This window comes from Anolis sagrei, chromosome 4 (assembly GCF_037176765.1).
Source record: "Anolis sagrei isolate rAnoSag1 chromosome 4, rAnoSag1.mat, whole genome shotgun sequence".
NCBI classification, from domain to species: Eukaryota; Metazoa; Chordata; class Lepidosauria; order Squamata; family Dactyloidae; genus Anolis; species Anolis sagrei.
In genome coordinates, this window is record NC_090024.1 from 26,980,723 (window position 1) to 27,003,920 (window position 23,198).

At 39.2% G+C, this 23,198-nt stretch overlaps 1 protein-coding gene across 1 annotated transcript in view; it reads left to right on the forward strand.

Annotated features, from left to right (window-relative positions):
* Positions 1-23,198, forward strand: part of NUDCD1 (NudC domain containing 1) — a 68,982-nt gene that overhangs the window by 26,149 nt on the left and 19,635 nt on the right. The window contains exons 6-7 of the mRNA XM_067467330.1: positions 501-708; positions 14,763-14,907. Coding sequence (XP_067323431.1) covers positions 501-708; positions 14,763-14,907 — 353 coding nt within the window. The remainder of the gene's footprint in view (positions 1-500; positions 709-14,762; positions 14,908-23,198) is intronic.

Here is a 23,198-nt window from a genome sequence, read left to right on the forward strand (position 1 = left end):
GCAATGCATACGATTGATTATAAGACACAGCACTGACTTCTGAAATTGCAGTGAGCAGACGGGAGGCTGCTTTGACAGCACAACACAGTAATCTGGCCCACTGTTTATGTTTTATGTAAATTATCCCATAGGTTTTACTTTTTTTGGTGCTCAAAAGAGCAAGCAATATTTTTTTTTTGTTCTCAGAGTGCCAGGGACTGGGATCATATTTGTTCCCATTGGCTACAATTAGTTCTTTCTTTCATGGAAACTCACAGCTGACAGCTCAGGGACTGAACCCTATCCATGGACCACTTTGAGTAGCAATAATTTACTCCACTTTGAGATTATTGCAAGAGAGACAGGATATAAATGTAACAAGTGTTCCAATAACTACTATTTTTTTTACTGTGAAAACGCCTGAATTCCTTAGCACACTTCCATGGCATATTTAATTGTTTGGGGGATGTATTTCATATTCACTGGTAACACGTAGGAGTAACATATTTTACCTTTTGTAGGGCCTTTGTACTACTGGCAGCAGACTGAAGAAGATTTGACCATCTCTTTTCCCTTATGTGACGACTTCACCAAAGAGGCGATCCAAGTGCATTTTTCTCCAGATCGTCTGAGTGTGACCCTGAAAGATCCAAACCCTCCTGTATTGGAAGGAACCCTTTTTTCACGGATTGATCATGAAAGCTCCACATGGATCATAAAAGAAAATAGGTAATCAGTATGGTCTTTATTGATTTAATTCTGCCACGTCTTTCTCCCAGCACAGGATGCAAGGCAGTTCAGAGCATTTAAAGCAACGTGTAATGGGAAAAAATACAGCAGTTGATACAACAGAAAAATTAAACGATGGTTCTGCTTAAAAGGTACAAGCTAAAACACAAATTAAATGTAGTTTTGGAAATACATTTAAAACACAAATAAAAGAGAAATACAACATACCCCACTAAAAGCTACATCAGAAAGATCCAAAGCTTGCTGATGGTAATTCAGTAAAAACCAGCTGGACCTCTAATGGAAAGGACTTCCACACTTTGGAAACAGCAGCTAAGAAGACTCTGTTCTGTGTCTTCACAAAACATAAATCTTCTCCACCCTCACATGTTGTGGGCTCCACTTTGTAGCCCCATTTCTTATGGTTAGTTCTGCATCTTGTGGTGCCAGAGCTCAGCCTGTTCAGTGCCTTCCAGGTCACCCAGGAGGGAGTTTCTCATCCAGTGTCAACCACTGATTGAGGTGCTGGGGTTTAGCCTGCCACTTTTGGACTCTTGCTTGCTGAGGTGTTCCTGCGAGTACCTCTGTAAAACTTAAGAAGCTGTTTCTTGATTTAAGGCATTGGCATGCTGGCTGATATCCAACAGAGGATGGGCAAAAGATATCAATGCCTTGATCCTTTCGACCAGCAAACCACAGAGCACCTACTACAATGCAATCTGAGCCCTACAACATGCACAATGGAGGACCTTCTCACAGTAACAACAGAGGCACTCCAAGTGGCCAGCTTCTGGTCAAAGGACATTTAGGATAATACCAAGTTTTTAAAACTTTGTGCTTTTAAATGCATTTTAATTGTATCCTCAACTCACTTCTGACACAATAAATATATAAACTAAACATACCTGTTATAGATATGGGACAAAAGCTCCATCTACACTGGCCGTTTAATGAAATTTCAAACTAGTATTAAAGAAAGTGGCTTTGTTTTGCAGATGATTACATAGGAAATTCTGGAACCAGTTTGAGGCCCGGATGGTGATTACACAAACCACTGAGCACTAATGTGCTTTAAAGGGCTTCCTTTCATATACTTGTGTGGAAGCTTGTTTTCTGCTTCCACCGTTTGAAGCTAGCTTCAAAGTGGATTAAATAGCCAGGAGTAGATGGGATCTGAAAATCTTTCCTCAGTACTATATACCCTGATCTGGTTAGTAAAATGTAGCCTACATAACCAATGAAACAAATGTAGAATTGAGTTGTAGACAACTGATAATCTCTTTCTGTACTACAGCAACTAAATACTGATTCTTTGTGGTGAATAAGATGTTAGTAGGAGTACTACTTGAAATGCTGCCTTATTGTACCATAGGTTAAAGAAGCCAGCATTTTTTCCCCTTTTTTCTCATATTCAGAGTCAAGTTTGGGAGAACTACAGCTCCCTGTATCCAGATTTCTGACTCTTTTCTCTCCTTTGTGTACACCTGCTTACCAAGCCAAACTGCCTTTGAAAATCAGGACAGTTTCAAAACCAGTGTGTTGAGAAATAATGTAATAATGTGTTAATGGAAAAAACTTGGTGCAAGTAAACTCTGCTTCCAACAATAGCCTCTCCAAAGGCTAGGAAATGTACATAATGGCTTGGTATTAGATCAGGGCTTCTTCAGGAGCTTTTTCCACAAGCTGAGCTTGATTTTAAGATATTATCTCCCTTAGTCTAGCAGCTTCCCATACTTCACTGCATGCAATTGTCATGGGCCTTCCATCTCTTGAAGGAAGATTTATAGAGGAATCTAACAGGAAGAGAAGATTGGATTCTTCTCCCGACAGCACTAGAACGGACCTTAAAAGTATCCCTTGAAAGAGTAAAAACTGTTATCCTGATTTAAAGTAGTTCTCTGAATTATCATAAATGGCTGTAATAGCAATACTTGTATCTCAATCATATAAAGTACACACTTCTACATTTTCCACTTGCTTTTGGTAATGTTCTCCTGCCTCTGAGTACAATGAGCACCTTCCTCCCAACCTTTGACCTGTGGAACTGAAAAGTGAATCATTCTGCAGTTCTTTCCAGCTCCAACTTTGAGGGGGAGCTTGGCTTGTTTGCCTTGTTGCTAAGATTCTTCTGATGCTCTGTCCACAATGGCAAAGATGCACACTTGGTTATAGTTAGCATACAACACCATTGCTGAAACAGCTTCACTGGCTACTGATCCATTTTTGGATACAGTTCATTGTACTGGTGTTGAGCAATGCATACACTCCTATATGACTTAAAAAGGTGAAGGTAAAGGTTTCCCCTTGAGATTAAGCCTAGTCATGTCCGACTCTTGGGGGTGGTGTTCATCTCCATTTCTAAGCTGACGAGCCGGCGTTGTCCATTGACACCTAGGTCATGTGGCCAGCATGATTGCTTGGAGCACCATTACCTTACCACTGGAGTGGTACCTATTGATCTAATCATATTTGCATGTTTTTGAACTGCTAGGTTGGCAGAAGCTGGGCTTAACAGTGAAAACTCACCCTGCTCCCCAGATTGGAACCACTGATCTTTCGAACAGCAAGTTTAGCAGCTCAGTGGTTTAACCCGCTGTGCCACGGTGGGCTCCTATATGACTCAGGTCCACATTATCTACGCTCACTGACATGCAAGAGAGAGCCTTCTCAGTGGTTGCTCCTTGGTTTTGGAAGTCCCTTGATACCCTAAAATGAGATTCAAAGTGGCATACAACAAAGTCCCTGAGCTTTGAAAATCTCAAGGAAAGTTTGATCTCTCCAATTGGTTGTCTTTTTGTTGGCAGGCAAAGACATCTTGTTTAATTAGACCTTCAAACTTGACAAGGGTGTAATGATGTGTAACTGAGTGTGCTGTTTTAAATTTCTTAATTTTCTTTAAAATAGTGTTTTAATTGATTGCCTTCTCTATACCGTTCTATCTAACTGTCTTTCTATCTACCCCTCTCTCTCCCTGTTTGAAATTCTGCCTTTCTCCCAACATGGGATTCAAAGTGGCATACAGCATCAAGAGCATAATATTTAATGATTCTGTGCTTCCATCCTGAAAGTAAGACTATGATCCTCATAAAATCTGAGGCCAAGCCGAATAAAATCCTCTTGCAGGCCTGATGCTGTTCATGATATCTCTCCATCCAAATGATTTTTACAGAAGAAAGACAAATGATCTTAAACAGTTCTGTCTTATGAATCTGAACAAGGAATTGTCTGGAAGAAACACTTTGTCCATTTAGGAAGCTATCTTTACAGCCTACTTACTTCAAGGTGTTCTCTTAATATTTCATGTTTGTGACATCATTACTCAAGGGTAAGAGCATGGAAACAGCATATTCTAGGCTGGAACGTACAAAACCACACTGTACTGGAACAGAACCATCTGGCTCATTCTTGTCACCTTTGATAGGTAGCCTTTGAATTCTCCTTAGGACAGTGGTGCTCAGCCTTCCTAATGCCTTGACCCCTGAATACAATTCCTCAAGTTGTGACTCCCAACCAAAAAAATATTTTTGTTGCGACTTCATAACTGTAATTTTGCTACTGTTACGAATTGTAATGTAAATATTTGATATGCAGGATGTATTCACTGGACCAAATACCCAGTATGCCCAACTTTGAGTACTGGTGTGGTTGTGGGGGGATTGATTTTGTCATTTGGGAGTTGTAGTTTTTGGGATTTGTAGTTAACCTACAATCAAAGAGCATTCTGAACTCCACCAACGATGGAATTCAATCAAACTTGGCTGTGTTTTCTGGGATTTATAGTTAACCTACAATCAAAGAGCATTCTGAACTCCACCAACGATGGAATTCAATCAAACTTGGCACACAGAAATTCCATGTCCAACAGAAAATACTGGAAGGGTTTGGTGCCCATTGACCTTGAGATTTGAAGTTGTAGTTCACCTACATCCAGAGAGCACTGTGAACTCAAAACAGTGATGGATCTGGACCAAACTTGGCACAAATACTCAATATGCCCAAATGTGAACACCGGTGGGGTTTGGGGAAACTATACCTTGACATTTGGGAGTTGTAGTTGCTGGGATTTGTAGTTCACCTACAAAGAGCATTCTGAACCCCACCAATGATAGAATGGGCCAGATTTCCCGCACAGAACCTCCATGACCAACAGAAAATACTTTATTTTCTGATGATATTTGGCAACCCCTCTGACACCCTCCTGCAACCCCCCCCCCCCCCCGCCCCCCAGGGGTCCCGACTCCCAGGTTGTGAAACACTGCCTTAGGAGAAAAGAAGAATGTAAACAATATAACAGGAAGGGTGGATATTTCCCTTGCATTTTACAAATGCATCATTCAATATTTTGGATTTACTTTCTATTTTAGATTTTGAATTTTGTACATTGGGGTAGGCCACAGTATAGGAGACAGGGACCAAGTCCCTCTGATCCCCCATAGGCTATATTCTCTAATACACTCACCAAGCCAGAATGCCTCCACTTTTAATTTTCAGTGCCTCTCAAAATGATCACAAAACGTGAAAGTGTATTCTTTCTGTCACCGTTTTAAGAGTGCTCACAGAAGGAAATAGTTATTTAGAACAATACATAATTCAGACATTCTTGGGGGAGTGTATTTCATGCATTTGGAGGGTTTTTCTCTGATTTGAGAACAAGTGTGTGAAAATTACACCAGTTCTTTTTCTTTGTCTTGATTGAAACTTCAGTTCCAATAATTTAAGCAGGCCATCACTGATTGCTGTCTCTGACACTATTTCACAAACTCTGTATATGTAACCCAGCTTCATAGAGATTCTTTAAAAGTGGGGACTTAAACTTTATGAACTTTGTAAACTCCATCCATGCTAAATGTGCATTGCCAAAATCATGTAATCTTTCCTGCTTTCACAGATATTTGTTATTTGTCTTACAGAACTGAAAGAAGGAATGCTTTTAAGTGATCATAAAAAGAATTTTTTTTTTGCATCCATCTCTTTGTATTCATCTTCACAAACGTCTAATAACGGACCATATTTTAAAATTGGAAGATGTTTTTTCTACAAGAGAGGCATAGTCTCTCCACTACTGTCAAAAACAGGAATATGCTTCCTTTTAGTTGGATTCAATTTTTCTTTCCCTGCAAAACTGTCTCTTTTTCTCCCTAAAGTAGGGATATAGTTATTTTTATACTTCTGGGTAGCATGATATGGCAGCTCAGAGTCTAAAATATACAGCCACTATTATAAAAACTTAAACTGTAGCCATCTAGACACTCTTAGTTTTTAGCCTTCTGGCTAGGATTAAGAATAGGCTATTTCCAGAATATTTAATATTGCAGCCAACACTTGACTTGAAAATCAATTTGTTTCTCGGTCCAGCAGCTCCAGCAATACGTGTCTCTTGAGCCAACGAGGCGTACTTTTTAAAGTTGCTTAAGGACAGAGGAAACTCTTTCGGACGATGTAATTTTAGAGAAAGTGATATGATTAAAAAAGAAAACGGTTAGCAACTTCTTATTTTCTTTTGGCCTATGTCTCTTTTTTACATTCTAGTTCTCTTTTTCTTTTCCTACCTTCTCTTTCTTTTCCCTCTTTCTTTTTAAAATACCGATCTAAGTAGGCCAGTGTTTCCTAAAATCTGGTCTCCCAGGTGTTTTGTGCCCAGAATCCTTCATCATAGGGCAAGGTTGCGGAGGCTTCTAGGAACTGAAGTTAAAAACACCTGGGAAACTAGAGTTTGAGCATCATTTATCTAGAACAGTGTTTCTCAACCTGTGTGTCCTCAAGATGTTTTGGCCTACAACTCCCAGAAATCCCAGCCAGTTTACCAGCTGTTAGAATTTCTAGGAGTTGAAGGCCAAAACATCTGGGGACCCACAGGTTGTGAACCACTGGACTAGATCATCTAACTGGCAGTCATTCATTCTTCAGAGTTCTTTCCTATTTCTCCCAGAGATCCTTGCTCTCCTATCCCATGCCCTGCCTTTGAGATCCTGGACACAGTTAAAGCATCAGCATAGGAAATAGGAAGCTGCCTTTTGAGCCAGACCATTGATCCTCCCAGCCTAATATTGTCTGCAATAGTTGCTCTCCGGGGTTTCTGGAAGGATTGTTTCCAAGCCCTAACTGGAGATCCCTGATAGTATTTTGTCCATTCAAGTATAAACAAGGCATAGTTCTGCTAAAATCAAATGAGATTTGGTGTGTTCAAATGTGCTAATGTTGAGCCAATAGGCTTATACATTTCTCCATCTTCTCCAAGTGCATATTATTTTACTTGTTCTGAAAATGCATATACATACACATGTCCCATTGCTGAAATAGAGAAAAATAGATTACTTGAGCAGATGGCATTCCATTTACATTTAATAAACAAGTCAGTAATTTACTATTTATTTATTTATTTGCAGTATTTATATCCCACCCTTCTCACCCCAAAGGGGACTCAGGGCATATCACAATGCACACATACATGACAAACATTCAGTGCCATTTTTAGACATACAAGACATACAGACAGATAGAAGTAATTCAGCATTTTTTCCAACTTCAGCTCCTGAAGGTTGCGCGATTCCAGCCACAGGGGAGCTTTCGCTTTATCCACTACGATGCCGAACCTTTGATCATAGTATTTCCTCCTTGCTCTTTGATCTCTGGCATTTTTATAGTGTCATAAATTAACCTTCCCGCTTTAAGCAGTCCCTAATTTCTCTACTCACAGATCAGCTGTTTTCGAACTATTTAGATGAACAGTAAGCTGGGCTATTAACAGCTGGGAGCTCAAACCTGACTTGGGCTTCAAACTTGCTACCTTCCAGTCGGCAGTGATTATTGCTGTTAGTGATTAACCAGCTGTGCTACGGCCCAGCTCGGTAATGTATGGGACAGATAATCAAAAATAGAGGTAGGGAAGAGATCATTTTTTTAAAAAATGTTCCACACTGTTATTGTATGCATGTTGAGTCTCGCTTGGCCGAAATATTTGAGACCAGAGCTGTTTGGATTTTGGATTTTTTGAGCTCCAATTGATGTCATACTGTCCTAAAGCCTGGCAATAGTGAGGTGAAGCAGACACTTTGGAAATGGGGTGCAAAAGGCAAGCATGGCAAGGATTGGTTGGGCATCCAGAGCTTTCCAACGTTCTTTAAGTTCACAGCTGCCAGATGCATCTGGACTTTTCCCTTCCTTGGTGCATGCTTCTTATATGGACTTTTTGTAGGTCAATCCTCAGAATCCATAATCACCATCACCATTCCCTTGCCAAATGCCTGACAATAGCAGAACAAGACCCAACCTGTACCACTTCTAAAAGCTAAGGTTCTGGCTCCTGCAATATAAGATAAGTCAGATACTGGGGTGTATAATAAAAGAGTAGCCTTCAGACATTCAGTACCAGCTGGATGCCAGTGTAGTAGAATCACATCTTTCATTAGGCTACTTGCAGAATCTTATTTTAATGAAAGTAGCACTGATTTCAGACTAATGATGCAAACAGTCTGAAAAAAAGTCCTTTAGCTCATATTACTAAGGATAATTTAGAGATTTGTTTCACATTAAGGCATAGATAGTTGTCCTTTGAGAATTAAGATGGTTTTTTATTGTTTAATAGCCTTAAATGTTTTGCTTGAAGGATAGATCTGTATCCACACCAAGTTGGACTGAGGCATTTTGTTGCCTGAGACGAAATGCATTGTGTCCCCTGGCAGCAGGTTCTCCGAAATATTGGGGTACAGTCGTTTAGGAGGCTTTGTTCTTCTAGTAAAGAAAAAATAATCTGAGAAGGGACTTGTGGGGCAGCTGCTTTCCCATACTTGCTACTTGGGGAAGTTGTTTCACTCAGATTGATGGTAGAGCCAAGACTGTGTGTACATGGGACAAGTGGGATATACTGTGGTAGATGGTGCAATGGCTGGTGCAGAATTGGTTTCCTCACTGAAATTCTACATTCTATCAGTTATATAGAAGCTTTTTTTTTCATGTCAGGAGCGACTTGAAAAACTCTCGCCCTTCTGGTGTGAGAGAATTGGCAGTCTGCAAAGGCATTGCCCAGGGGACACCCGGATGTTTTGATGTTTTACCATCCTTGTGGGAGGCTCCTCTCATGTCCCTGCATGGGAAGCTAGAACTGACAGAGGGAGCTCATCCAGATTTTAACCTCCACCCTGTCAGTCTTCAACCCTGCCAGCACAAGGTTTAACCCATTGGGGGCTAAACCAATGGGTTGCGCCATTGGGGGCTCCTATATATACAGAAACTAGTTTGTTAGTATAGGCATTTGAGAAATTCACATGCATATACAAGAATTAAGCTTATGTTTAGATAGAATTGGATCCAGATATAGAATCATAGAATCATAGAATCAAAGAGTTGGAAGAGACCTCATGGGCCATCCAGTCCAACCCCCTGCCAAGAAGCAGGAATATCGCATTCAAATCATCCCTGACAGATGGCCATCCAGCCTCTGTTTAAAAGCTTCCAAAGAAGGAGCCTCCACCTCACTCCGGGGCAGAGAGTTCCACTGCTGAACGGCTCTCACAGTCAGGAAATTCTTCCTCATGTTCAGATGGAATCTCCTCTCTAGGTATAGCTATTCTTTCATCAGATCCATTAAAAGAATAGATATAGCTATTCTTTCATCAGATCCATTAAAAGTAGTGAGACAGGTTAGTTTAGCTAATTCTGGATTCGGCTCACGACCATGAAGAATTTAAAGAGTAGAGTGCTGCTGTGTCAGTCAGATCAGTCTAATCCAAAATTACATACCTAGCTACTAGGGCTGTGCGATGGATGAAAAATAAAATAAAATTAAGGGGTGTTTCTAACGTGTTTCTAAAGTACAGTTAGTGAAAATTTCATCAGTATAACGAGAGTAATGAAATTTTGTGACGTTTTCGTTATAGTAATTGCACAAGTGGGGAAACTTCCTTTCTCCCTCATTTTTACAGCTGTAGTGGTAGAACACTTGCTGTAGTGGTAGAACACATTTATCACTATTAGCCCCTCAACTTTCAGAACAATTCACTTTTTCACAGCCGAGAGTGCCACGTGCCCGGCACCCAACTTTATGCTCTGCCAGCCAAACCTAGGAGCGTCAACTGTAGCCTGGTTCTCAGCTGTAGGCCCTAGCTGGTGGGGCCTAAGCAGGCACGCTGAAAATCAGCTGAAAAAACAGCAACCTTTTCCCTTGTTTCACTGATGATTCCGTTCTTGAGGGGGTTGTACCGTTCAGTGTTATCCAAATAGACGGAAGGGTATGCAAACACGAAATAAACAAATAAACAAATGAAATGGTAACTCAGCCCATGACTACTAACTATATCATTTGTCCCCGATAATGTGGTGTAACTAGAGGAATGCTACCTTTGAATAAAGAGGTTTTATTCAGATATCCATATCTATCTAGTTTCGTTTATTCCTTTTAGTTCTTTCTTAGTCGTCATATCCCATGCTATTGTTGCATATAGTTTAATTAATGCAGTTTGGTATCCAAAGAGATTTTAATTGCCATCCTCAAAAGAGATGCATTATTCATCCAGCATTTTGTGGAGTTATATACATTTGGATCCAAAATATTACATATGCAGTTTGATCCCACAGCAACTATCCCTGTTTGTCGCTGCAAGTCTGTATACCCTCAGTTCTTGAAATTCAGGGTCTCTATAGAAGAAGTTTCTACTTCAAGATTAAAAGTTATAGTTGAAGAATTAAATAGTTTGTGCATTCAGGCGTTTGCATATACGTCCACAGGGCATTTCCATTTGCAGTTATATAAGAGAGGCTTGGTTATCAATTATCCAGGTAACCTGCGGCTGAACAGGTGTTGTTGTTATTGGTAGTTTATTCATTTTTATACCACCTTCTTCACAGTAATGGGCCTCAAGATGACTAACAACATACCTAAAACAAGACAGATTAAAAACTACACAAAAATGTTAGTGAAAGCGTTAATATAAAGATTGGCTTTCTTGTTACCACCAAAAGAGCTGGAGAAGGCCGTGGAACAGAGAAATTAGCCTCTTCAGATGATTTTAAAACTCTAATGGGCTCATAAAGGGAGATAGGGTCTTTCAGATAGCCTGGACCCAAATCGTGTGGGGCTTCATAAGTCGTTCCCAGTACTTTGAAATATTGTGACCAGAATTAAGTAGCTAGTCAGAACTTATGCCAGAGAGATTGAATAAATTGCTCTGAGTACACATTTGGTTGAAATGTGATCATCTGAAGCATGGAAAAATAAATAGCACTTTATTGTAATTGATTGGCTTGCAAAAACACTTTATCTAAATTCACTTGCTGAAAGTAATAGGAATATTTCAATACTGTTCCTGTCACTGGCGTATTACTTTCAGCTGTCAGGGTCCCAGTATAATTTGGCTCGCTTTTGTTCTCAACACAGCTCATTAAGGAATTGGTTTTGACAACAAACATGCTTTTGCTTTACCTCCTGATGGAAACCTTTAGAAACAAGTCTGCTGTGATGGTTCTCCATTTTAGAGAACTGAAGCAAGGTCCTGGGAAACAGATCACATTTCTTTGGTTCTACATGAGCATTGGAAAAGGACTCTTGTAAATCTCTGTCTCCCTTCCCATTCTATCGCCCCAAAATTCTACTCAGAAGAAATAGTAATTCTGAATGTTTACTGGGAAAAATATTTAGAAGATATAGGAAAAAGTTATACCTCAAGGGTCAATATTTGACACCAACTGCCATGGCTCAATGCTGTGTTTTTGTGGTAGGTATAATATGGTGAAACACCTGCACCTTTTGGTTGAATTTTTTAAAAAAGGTAAAGTGTTCCCTGACATTAAGTCTAGTCATGTCCGAATCTGGGGAGCTGGTTTTCATCTCCATTTCTAAGCCAAAGAGCCAGCATTGTCTGTAGACGCCTCCAAGGTCATGTGGCCGGCACCATTACCTTTCCACAGAAGCGGTACTTATTGATCTACTCACATTTCCATGTTTTCGAACTGCTAGGTTGGCAGGAGCTGAGGCTAACAGCAAGAGCTCACCCTGTTCCCCAGATTCAAACTGCTGGCCATTCGGTCAGTAAGTTCAGCAGCTCAGCGGTTTAAGCTGCTGCACCACCGGGGGCTCCAGTGATATAATTACAACTTGTATAATTGCAACTCCTATAATTCCATCATATTGAGCCATGGCAGTTAAAGTGGTGTCTAAGGGCATTAATTCTACAGTTTATATGCCTCCTGAATGCTAGAAGACATACTTTACCTGCCAAAGGTCCCAGAATTAATCCCCAGATCGCTAAGTAGAGCTAGCAGTGGGACCACTGTGTGAGACATTGAGCTGTGCAAACTTAGAGAGGGAAAGCTGTGGTCTTCCAGCGTCTGTGGAGGCCCTGCTCTTGATGCTGCCTGCATCGCAAGCACAATTGGCGGGGAATGAGGGACAGAGCCTTCTCAGTGGTGTCCCCCTGGCTATGGGGATATTAGATCGTCCACCTCCCTCCTGACTTTCTGAAAAAAGGTAAAAACTTTACTCTTTGTGCGAGCTTTTGAGAATACAGCAGAATAGATAACATGAAACTATGAATGATGAACATGGAATGGCCAGACGATGTTACTGGAAAATGATTTTAACAAGATGACATTGGTGACTACATGTTTTAATGGTTTTATATATGTTTTTATATTGTTGACTGTTTTTAATTGCATTTTCATGAATGCATGGCATCGAATCGTGCCAATCTGTAACCCGCCTTAAGTCACCGTATGGTTGAGAAAGGTGGGCTATAAATGCCGTAAATAAATAAATAAGCTGCTGAACTACAGTTCTCTTCATCCCTGACCCCCTGGCATGACTGGTAGGAGGTGGAGTCTTAACTATACCACTTAACTATACCACAGTTTCCTCATCTGTGGTGCAAACAGTTCTGAAGTGGGTAGACCTTCCAACTCAGTAGAAGTCAGTTCCATTAAATGTGTGCCAGCACTGGACACTCTTCTGGGTCAAAGCTTATATTAAATTATGGTTCTTTTATGCAAATTCTCATAATAAATCAATACCCATTTTGCTATGTGTGCACTATATAGTAGACATGGGCAAACTTTAGCCCTCTGGGTATTTTGTACCTCAACTCCCACAATTCCTAACAGCCGTATGACCTTGGAGATGACTACGGACAACGCTGGCTCTTTGGCTTAGAAACGGAGATGAGCACCACCCCCTAGAGTCGAACACGACTAGACTTAATGTCAAGGGAATTCTTTACCTTTATCTTTTAGAAGTTGGTCTAAGTCTTATATAAGTAGTAGATTAATTCACTTTCCCAAGGGGACTAATTTTTATGTAACAATTTTACATTAAAATTAGTCAGAGATTCAGATCTAAATGGAAGTTATGGGAGTTAGCTTCCAAAGTAGGCTCTCGATAGTGTGCTTAGTGCAAGCACCTGGCTGTCCACCGTTTCAAACAAGATGCCGGGCGTGGTGGCTTTTTTGCTGCTGTTATGTTCAGTTATTACATCTAGAATGCAGCTGCAAGTACTAAAGGTCCGGAAATGGCTTAAATAAATGGAGTTCAGAAGGAAGAGTAAGTTTTTATGCTGGGTTCAGTTTTGCAGCTGTGATGAAGAAGGATAACTCAGTGGGAAGTTGCAGATTGGAGGACCGATCTTCCTTGTTTTTAGGTGTCTGTTTATATTACCTATGGAAGATTTTAATCTTGTTTTCATAATTGATGTGGAATTGCTCTAGATTACCTAAGTAGCACCAGTCATGCCGCAGCTGTGTTTTTGCCCATTCATTGTAAATTTTGTCATCATAGCTTTCACTTCTCATTGCAAAGCTTTTTACAAAAAGTGGGATTTTGTAAAGTTTTATTCACTACCAGTACAGGCTTTCACAGAAGAAAAGCTGGGTGCATTTCAAGTCCTGTGATTCTTTTAAGAACGATTGCAAGGAAGAGAGCATAAGCAGCTAAATGATGAATGCATATGGCTCAGTAATGATGAGGTTGTGATGAAGTGCCATTTAAGTAAAGCATTTGCTTTGCTATCTTGCAAGTCCCTCTCTGATGGTTTCCAATAGACCCCTTGGTCCTTAAGATTTGGGCCACAGCGAGAGAGGCTTGCTTCCTTGGAGGAAAGAATGTGTTTATTGATTGCTCCTGACCTCTGTTTGTATGCAATCAAGTAGTACATTTTTTCCTTCTTTAAATATTAAAAACCTGCCTATAATTTTTGAGATCTGAGTCTCCACAAATCTGCCATGGCCTGCTGTAAAATCAATTTCTTTCAAATACATCTTTGACATCCTGAAACAGAAAAGGGAAGGCCTCCTGTCAGAAATGCTGCACAGTCTCTAGAAATCAATGTAGACCACTTTAACTAGATAGACAAATGTTCTGATTTGACATAGGTCAGCTTCCTGTGTTCTTGCTGTTTAATAATGATATGAAAAGAATTGGCTGTTCAGAAAACACTTCTTATAAATATTTAAGTGGTTTGGTTTTGTGGATGAAGGAAAAAATAAATCCCTTAGAGGAGGGCGAAAAAATCTTCATTTTTACATGATACATGCATGTGGCATCTTAAAAATATTATGCTGTGGATTTTTGGTTTTAGTAGCTCAAAGGAGAATGCTGTTAAAAGTTATTTTTATCATCTTGACTCATTTAAATGTAGTTATGTTTTAATTTATGAGTCCATCCTCATTGGAGGGAAGGATATCAGGGTCAAAGATGAAGTACTTTTGCCACATAATGAGAAGACAGGAAAGCTTGGAGAAGACAATGATGCTGGGGAAAAGGAAGGAAAAAGGAAGAGGGGCAGACCAAGGGCAAGATGGATGGATGGTATCCTTGAAGTGACTGTTTTGACCTTGAAGGAGCTAGGGGTAGCCACAGCCGATGGAGCTCTAGCATGGGCTGGTCCATGAGGTCACAAAGAGTCGGAAGCGACTGAACGAATAAGCAACAATATTTTAATTAATTAATATTAAATATGCCAGTCTAAATATTTTTAGTTGCTCAAAATATCTGGACGAGATCTGCTCAGTTGACTACATAAAAGATCCATTTCTCCAGTATTCCAACCTGTCCATCTCTTATATCTTCGCAGCTTGGAGATTTCATTGATGAAGAGGGAAGAGGGATCCTTATGGCCAGAACTGATTGTTGGTGACTCTCGGGGAGAACTGATCATGGATCCATCCCAAAGAGCTGCAATAGCTGAGCGTCTGATGCATCTTACTTCTGATGAAATGGTAAAGTGATCATAAAATAAGATTTAGTTTTAAGAGAGAACTACATACATCAAAGATGACATTTCAATCCTATGTGTGTTTATTGCAAAATATATTCTGCAGAAACTCCTTCCATTCAATAAGTGTGTCTCCTAGTATTTATACAAACCAACATAACTATGTTTTCAGAAGCTGACTGATCTTGCCTACCAGAACCTATAAATACAAATGTGTTCTTTCAGATATTGTGTTGGCAATGATTGGCTAAAGTAAGAAAACCATCTACTATGGAAAATAAAGATATAGTAAACCCTTCATGTTCACTGCAGTGAGAGGTGCAGGACCCCCATGAAATAGGAGGTCCTATGAACCATGAGCTTAAGATTTTTTGGGGAGGCCTTGCTCTCAGCCCCATCACCTTCGCAGGCACACTTGGTGAGCAAGAGAGACAGGGCCTTCTCAGTGGTGGCCTCTTGGCTATGGAACACCCTCTCCAGCGAAATCAGAGCAGCCCCACCCTCCTGGCCTTCAGGAAGAAATTAAAAATGTAGCTGTGGGATCAAGCCTTTGTACAGTAAATTCAGTGCAATGGTGATATGGAATAAGTGCAATTATGACCAAAACAGCTCTTCGACTATAATTTTGGATTATGTGGTTAAAATAATTGGTTTTATGTTTAGATGTTTATAATTTTTATCGCTTTAATATACGTTTATTTTATTGTATTTCTGTATATGCGGCATTGAATTATTGCCTACTTGTAAGCCACTGTGAGTCCCCTTCAGGGTGAGAAGGATGGGGTATAAATATAGTAAAGAAATAAACTCTGTTTTTTAACCTGAGAGAACACTTCACTAGATTCTCCAGTATGACCTTATGGAGGCATATTGCAGGATCTAAATATTAACAAAATCTACAAATAAACCTGCAAAAATTTAAACCCATAAATGTTGAGGACTGGCTGTGACTATAGATAAGAAAAAAGTAAGAGATCTTTGTGATTTCATAATGCCTGAAAAAATAAGGGAATTAAAAAACATTTAATATTTTTATAGTAAACCCTTCATGTTCACCAGGAGCCCCCGGTGGCACTTGAGTTAAACCGCTGAGCAGCTGAACTTGCTGACCGAAAGGTCGCAGGTTCTACTCCGGGGAGTGGTATGAGCTACCACTGCTAGCCCCAGCTTCTGCCAACCTAGCAGTTTGAAACATGCAAGTGGGAATAGATCAATAGGTACTACTCTGGTGGGAAGGTAACAGCGCTCCATGCAGTCATGCTGGCCACATGGCCTTGGAGGTGTCTACAGACAATGCCAGCTCTTCGGCTTAGAAATGGAGATGAGCACACGACTGGACTTAATGTCACGGGGAAACCTTTACCTTTACCTATGAATAATAAAAAAGCAACCAAGAAAATTTGATGTGACTGACCATAAAGGATGACTGAAAGTAGCAGAACTCCCAACTCCTTTGTTCATGATGTATAGTTATGGAAGATGTACTGATGTCATTGGTCTGCTCCCTTCAGTTTTTTCAGTGATGTATAATGTGGGATGCAGGTGGGAAAACAGTCATACATATTTCTATAACTACATGTTGGTAGAGTGTGGGGTAACTAGATTTCTCCAGCAGCATAAATGTGTTTCTCATTGTAACCCATTTTGCCTATGTCTGAGCTGGTGATCGGGCAGATGTCTTTTGATCCCAGTACAAAGTTATGAGAAACTAGTGCTGATAACATTTTTCTAAGAGTTGTTGGGGCACCCGTGCACAATATAGCTCTGCAGTAATGTTGCTGTTTTCTTTTTCAGTGCTTTCTTTACTACTTGAAAAGCAAACTAGGTTTTGTGTTTCAGGCGATGCTGGTACTTTTGTGCGAGAGTGTTTCATGAAACCCGTGAAAGGCCAACAAATCCATTGTGGCATTTAACTTTTGTGGCCTGGAGGTTTTTTTCACAGCTTCGGGACATGAAAAGATCACTTGCTCCCAACATTTCATAGATGGAAATAGAAACAAGCTTCTGAAAAAAATCTTTTTTTTTTTTTACTGCAAAGAATCTGTATCCTTGGCATGTCTGTACTTTATTTTATTCGTTTAAGAAGAGGCAGGAACAGAAGAAACAAAATGGTAAAACATATATAGGAATCTGGGCATATCGCTTTTTTGTTAGTGTTACACAGTTTATTATTTCCCCATTTGTGCAGTCACAACAAAACATTTGTGCAGTCACAACAAAACAAAAAATAATGAATTTAGTAGCATCCAAACATCTAAGCATGTTTATTTGGTATAACCAAATAGATAAAATCTAATTTATCAGAAAGCATTTTTCAGATTTAAAACAACCAAGAGTTTAGTGCAGATATTATGATCTTATTTATTTATTTATTTATTTATTTATTAGCCTTATTTATATCCCACCTTTCTCTACCCCAGGAGGAACTCAAGGCGGCTTACAAATGGCACCTACACAGTGCCTGAAAACATACAAAATTCACCTAAAAATGGTTTGGATTAAAATCACATCATAATAAACACGATTAAAATACATTCAAGGTTTATAATCTGCCTTTCATTCCAAAATGAAACTCAAAAGAACATACAATTCAAAATAATTTTACAAACTGTTTGAAAGCATTACATTGATAAATAGTATAGCCACTTGTAGAGATGTGTTTATTATAAAGTGTTATTTATAATGTGTTTAAACTGTATTTATAATGTTTATTATAAAGTGTTATTTATAATGTGTTTAAAACTGTATTTGTGGTTTACATTTGTTGCCATGGCCTAGCTGTGAGGGATAGGTTGCCATGGTGACAAGACAAGGCAGCAGAGGAGGTGGGCGGAGCTAAAGGAGTAAAAGGTTTGAAAGTGGCAGTTAAGCTCCAGTCCGGTGGATGAGACCCGGGGAAGAGGTTAAGGGTGTTGTGAAGCTGTGAGAATTCAGTAGTTCTTAGAATTTGTGAATATTTCTTCAGCAAGAGAGCTGAAGGTGTTACCTTGTTAGATTGCTTAGGTTAAAGAATCTAACAGAGGGGGTTTAAAGGATCGCCAGTAAGGAAAGACTGGTGATCAGTTGTTTGTTCCGAGTATAGGGCAAACAGTGTGGATATTCACAATAGGGAACTCTGAAGTAATATAAGCACTTCACTAAAGAAGGAGTTTGTGGAATTGTAACATCAAAAGTCTGAATGTATCTCAAACCAGCCATTTTGTAACATCAAGCCTTGTGCCAAGTTCAAACTCTCAAAACTGCAACAATTACGTTCTGTTAACAATAAAACTTGTTCTCTTTATATTTCAAACCTGCCTCCTCCATTGCTTTAATGCTTGGTGCATTCCACACTACCAAAGTCACCTCACAACACAACTAAAGATAAACAGAGACATAAACCAGCGTCTCTAAACATATTGGTGGCAGCTTAATTGATATCTAAAAGAAGGTTCCTCACAGAATATTAGTGGCTTTAAAGAAGATTAATACTTCCTCACATAATTTTGTTGACAAGTGGTGGGATTAGTGCTTCTTTACATAATTTGGTGGCAGACGACGGGATTCGTGTAACAACTAATCGAGTGCCTTAAGTTTAATTTAGGAATAAGTTGTGAGGTAAAAGTTGTTGAAAACATGGCTACCAGGCGGCAGAGAAAGCTGGCTGAGGAAAGAGAGGGAGACCAAGGGGAAAGTTCGAGCTCTGAGTCAGAGACAGAGGCAGTGCCTATGTCAGAAATGGCTTATAAATACAAACTGGAAATGGAGGAAAAACGATTAGAGATGAGACGGTTAGAACTAGAGATGGAGGCAAAACAAAGAGAGAGAGAACTGGAGGAAAAACGATTGGAGATGGAGGAAAAACAAAGAGAGAGAGAACTGGAAGAAAGACAAAGAGAAAGAGAGAGAGAACAGGAGTTAGAATTGAAGAGAATGGAGTTTGAGCTAGAAAAACAAAGGTTGGCTTTGGCACAAACATCCAGTGTTGTCCAGGAAGGGAGATCTGGAGTGGATACCCCAGATTTGACAAAGAAATTCCCAAAATTTACAAAAGGAGATGACCCAGAGAAATTCCTTATATCTTTTGAGAGATGTTGTCGAGATTTTGGGTTAGCTAAAGACAAATGGATGATATACCTAAGGCCTCAGATAAATGAGAAGCTTTTACAGATTTATGGACAGATGCCGGAGGAGTCTTGTAGAGACTATGATCTGTTTAAGAAACAGGTTCAACAGGAATATAGATTGACTCCTGAATATTATAGATTTAAGTTCAGGACGTTGAAGAAAGATAAAACACAAAGTTTTGCTCAGGTGGCCTCTAGATTGTCTCAACTGTTCGATAGTTGGATAAAGACGTCTGAGGTAGAAGATTATCAACAGCTGAGGGAACTTTTGAAATTGGAACAATTTTTCCAATTAGTTCCTTATGAAATTCGTTGGGTGATTCAAGATCGCAAGCCATCCACGATTGTAGAGGCAGCGGGTATGGCAGATCAAATAACAACCTTGAAAGAAGGAGTTTGTAGAATTGTAACATCAGAAGCCTGTATGTATCTCAAACCAGCCATTTTGTAACATCAAGCCTTGTGTCAAGTTCAAATTCTCAAAACTGCAACAATTACGTTCTGTTAACAATAAAACTTGTTCTCTTTATATTTCAAACCTGCCTCCTCGATTGCTTTCATGCTTGGTGCATTCCACACTACCAAAGTCACCTCACAACACAACTAAAGATAAACAGAGACCTAAACCAGCGTCTCTAAACATATTGGTGGCAGCTTAATTGATATCTAAAAGAAGGTTCCTCACAGAATATTAGTGGCTTTAAAGAAGATTAATACTTCCTCACATAATTTTGTTGACAAGCTGTGGGATTAGTGCTTCTTTACATAATTTTGGTGGCATCTAGTGGGATTAGTGCTTCCTTACACCACTATTTTAAAAAGAGTTTTAAATAATTTTTCATTTCTCTGAAGACTACCAGATGAAAAAATACTTTGCTGGCTCAGGGAAGGCAGTAGGGAGGAAATAAGGGTTTTCCAAAGCCTGAGAACAGTCACTAAGGGGCCAGCATATAACCCAGAATATCAAAGCACAATATTTGCTTTGAACTTGATTGTCCAAGTACACACTGAAGGCCCTGTCTGTGCCAGTGAAGTTGCTTGGAATTCAGGTTGCATCTACACTGTAAAATGAATGCAGTGTGACACTACTTCAACTATCATGGCTCAAAGCTAAAGAATCATAGGAATTGTAATTTTACAAGACCTTTCATTTTATTGTACAATGACGTTTATTGTATCCTCAAAGCTTCCTGGGAAAACTGCTGGTATTTTATGTGTTGCCGAAGGCTTTCATGGCTAGTATTCTGTTTTTTAAAATGTCAGTGTTTCCTACTAAATGAAAGTCAGGGTTTTTATAATGAAAACATATTTACAATTATTTCAATTTAAAACACTTGTTTTTTTATCTAATACAACCTATCCAGGATGCAAAATATTGTTGAAATCTGCTACTGGTCTCCTATAATTATCAACAACAATGAAAAGCATGTGAAAAATATCATAAGGGATAACTTCTGAGATCCATAGCAATGTTACCATGCCACATTTGTAAATTAAAAATGAAGTTCAACATTGTTGCACTTTGGAAGAAGCTGGTGTATATGTATGCATTTATTTCATGCATTTATTTCAGAAAAAAAAGCTTTGAGATTTGTCCACCTTAGTAAAGAAAGAAAGAATTACATTGCCTTTTCTAAGCCTGTGCCAGTTCATAGGGGAAGATGCGGTCACGAAGATAGGCAGGACCCGAACCTTTCAGGGCTTTGTAGGTGATAAGTTGCACTTTAAATTAGGACCGTAAACAAACAGGTATTCAATATCCAGAGGCATAGTCAAATGCTCAAAACAACAATACCTTGGTGGTTTGTAGGCTATAGTGCATTTTGTAGGTTCGTACTGAAATTTTTCAGCAAACTGTAATGTCCTTTTTTTGAATATATATATATATAGAGAGAGAGAGAGAGAGAGAGAGAGAGAGAGAGAGAGAGAGAGTGAGTATTGGAGGCCAAAGAAAAGGGGGCCATGACAGTTACAAATTGCACTTTACCCCAACCCAATTAAATTTTTGATTTGTTATTACATTGTTTTTTGGGAGTGCAGACCTGAAGCCATAAATATATATTGAATTCTAATGCCTTGCGCATTCAGTGGAGTTGCTTACTTTTAACAGAATGTTTTTTTAAAGTTACCTATGCTGCAGCCAACTTAAGAAATAAGCAGAATACAGTTTACTTAAAAAGCTGAACAGTATGATGGTGATTATCTTAGGATACAGCCGGCTATTACCCCAGGACATGGTGGATTCACAAGGTCATGCCTCAAGACATCAACTGATAGCATGCAGGGGGCTTAGAAAAATTATTGGCTCTGTTCTCCACATGCATAGCAATTCATACAATTGATTGTAAGAAACAGTGTTGACTTCGGAAAACCACAGTGAGGAGTTGGGATGCTAGTTGGATAGCTAGTTTGATCTCATGTGATGTTTTGGTTTATGTAAATTATTTCCTAAGTTTTGCCCTTTTTTTCATCCTCAAATAAGCTTCCCATGGTAACTCCTCTACTTTGGGGGTAGCAGCTATACAGCAAAGTTGATCGCGACTAGTGTTATCGATGGAAACACAACTTAGTGCAAGGAAGTACCAGCATGTCTTTTAACGTGCATCCAACCTCAAATCCTGTGAGAAACTTAACTTCCTGAGCTGTGTATTTTAGATCATAGTCATTCCCATGGGCTATGTTCATTATTTGTGCCAGGATTCAAACAGTGGTCTCCTAGCACAACATTAAAAAAAACTACATCATGCCAAATTTTCTGTTTGCTAGTTATTTTTGGCCAATCAAGGTAGTCAAAATAAACCCTTTGTCTTCCAGTAGAATCATACCATACAAATTCAAGGTGGGGTGCAGTTCTACTCTTAAAAATACCTATTCTTTCAGCATTTTGTTCAAGCGAGAGGCAAAAATATAGATTCTGTGGTAAGTCTCCTGGAGCCCAAAGAAATTTGTGCAATAAAAACAAGAAAATAATTTGGTAAAATTAAAATGAGGAAATTAGTTGCATGTGTAATGCAGACCCTTCAATTAGCACCATTATACATAGGATGACATAGCTCATGATTTGCACTCTCAAACATGACTTTAAAGGTTGTATTTGATTATGGCATTCACCCACGCCATCTTTTTCACTTCAGGTACAATGGATCTGTCATAGATTTCTACTTTAAACTTACTGACACAAGTACAAGCAAATAATGATAGTGTAATTGCCTGTTACCATGTGACCTTTGAATATTCAGAAGAGCATAGCAAGTGGTAAACAACACAAACCATATTGATTTTTATTCACATTCATATTCTTTTTATGAGCAGAAACAAAAGATTGTCTTGTGTTCTTTTTTGTTACACGAAGAGTCTTGCTGAAGCAAATAACTGTCAACCCCATTTCATGTAACTCAGTATATGGGTTTAGACCAGTGGTTGCAACCTTTGGTCTTCCAGGTGTTTTGAACTTCAGCTCCCACAATTCTTAACAGCTGGTATGATGGCTGGGATTTCTGGGAGTTGAAGACCCAAACACCTGGAAGACCATAGGTTGGGAACCACTGATTTTAGACTGAAGAATATAAACATTCATTCATTGAAGTCATTGTTAATTCATTGCTTATTGCACTAGCACATGTTGCAGAGCTTTCTAAACACTTCATGTTGGTAATACAGCTTTTAGTCACATATCATTTCATGACATAGTGGTTCAGTTTTACTAGCAACCTGTAGGTTAAACCAATCATTTGTAGGAAATACATTGTCAAAGCCTCTAACAGCAAGACAAAGCGTACAACAGTCTCAAGTCAAGCCAGATAGTTTGTCCACCTGTGATGTATATGATAATCTAAAGTTGGGTTTCATGTCATTTGTCTCACCTTCTACTAAATAATGCATGGGATTGTAGTTTAAAATGCAGGATATTCTGCATTAGAAATCCATAATTCATGCTGCTAGAAAAGGCCCTTCTTGAAAATTCAGAGATTCACTGGCAGTAGTATTTTATCTGTGCTCCTAGTCCGTATGATGAAAGAAGTGTGTTTGAAGCTTATTCTCCAGTTGTGACTTTTCCTTTGGACTTGGAAGTATCTAAAAACTAGTTGCAACGTGGAGAATTAGCATGGCATACTTCCAGAATCATAGCCAAGATTCAGGAGTGTAATACACAATTTAACATGCACAACTATAATATTTTTCCCTATTT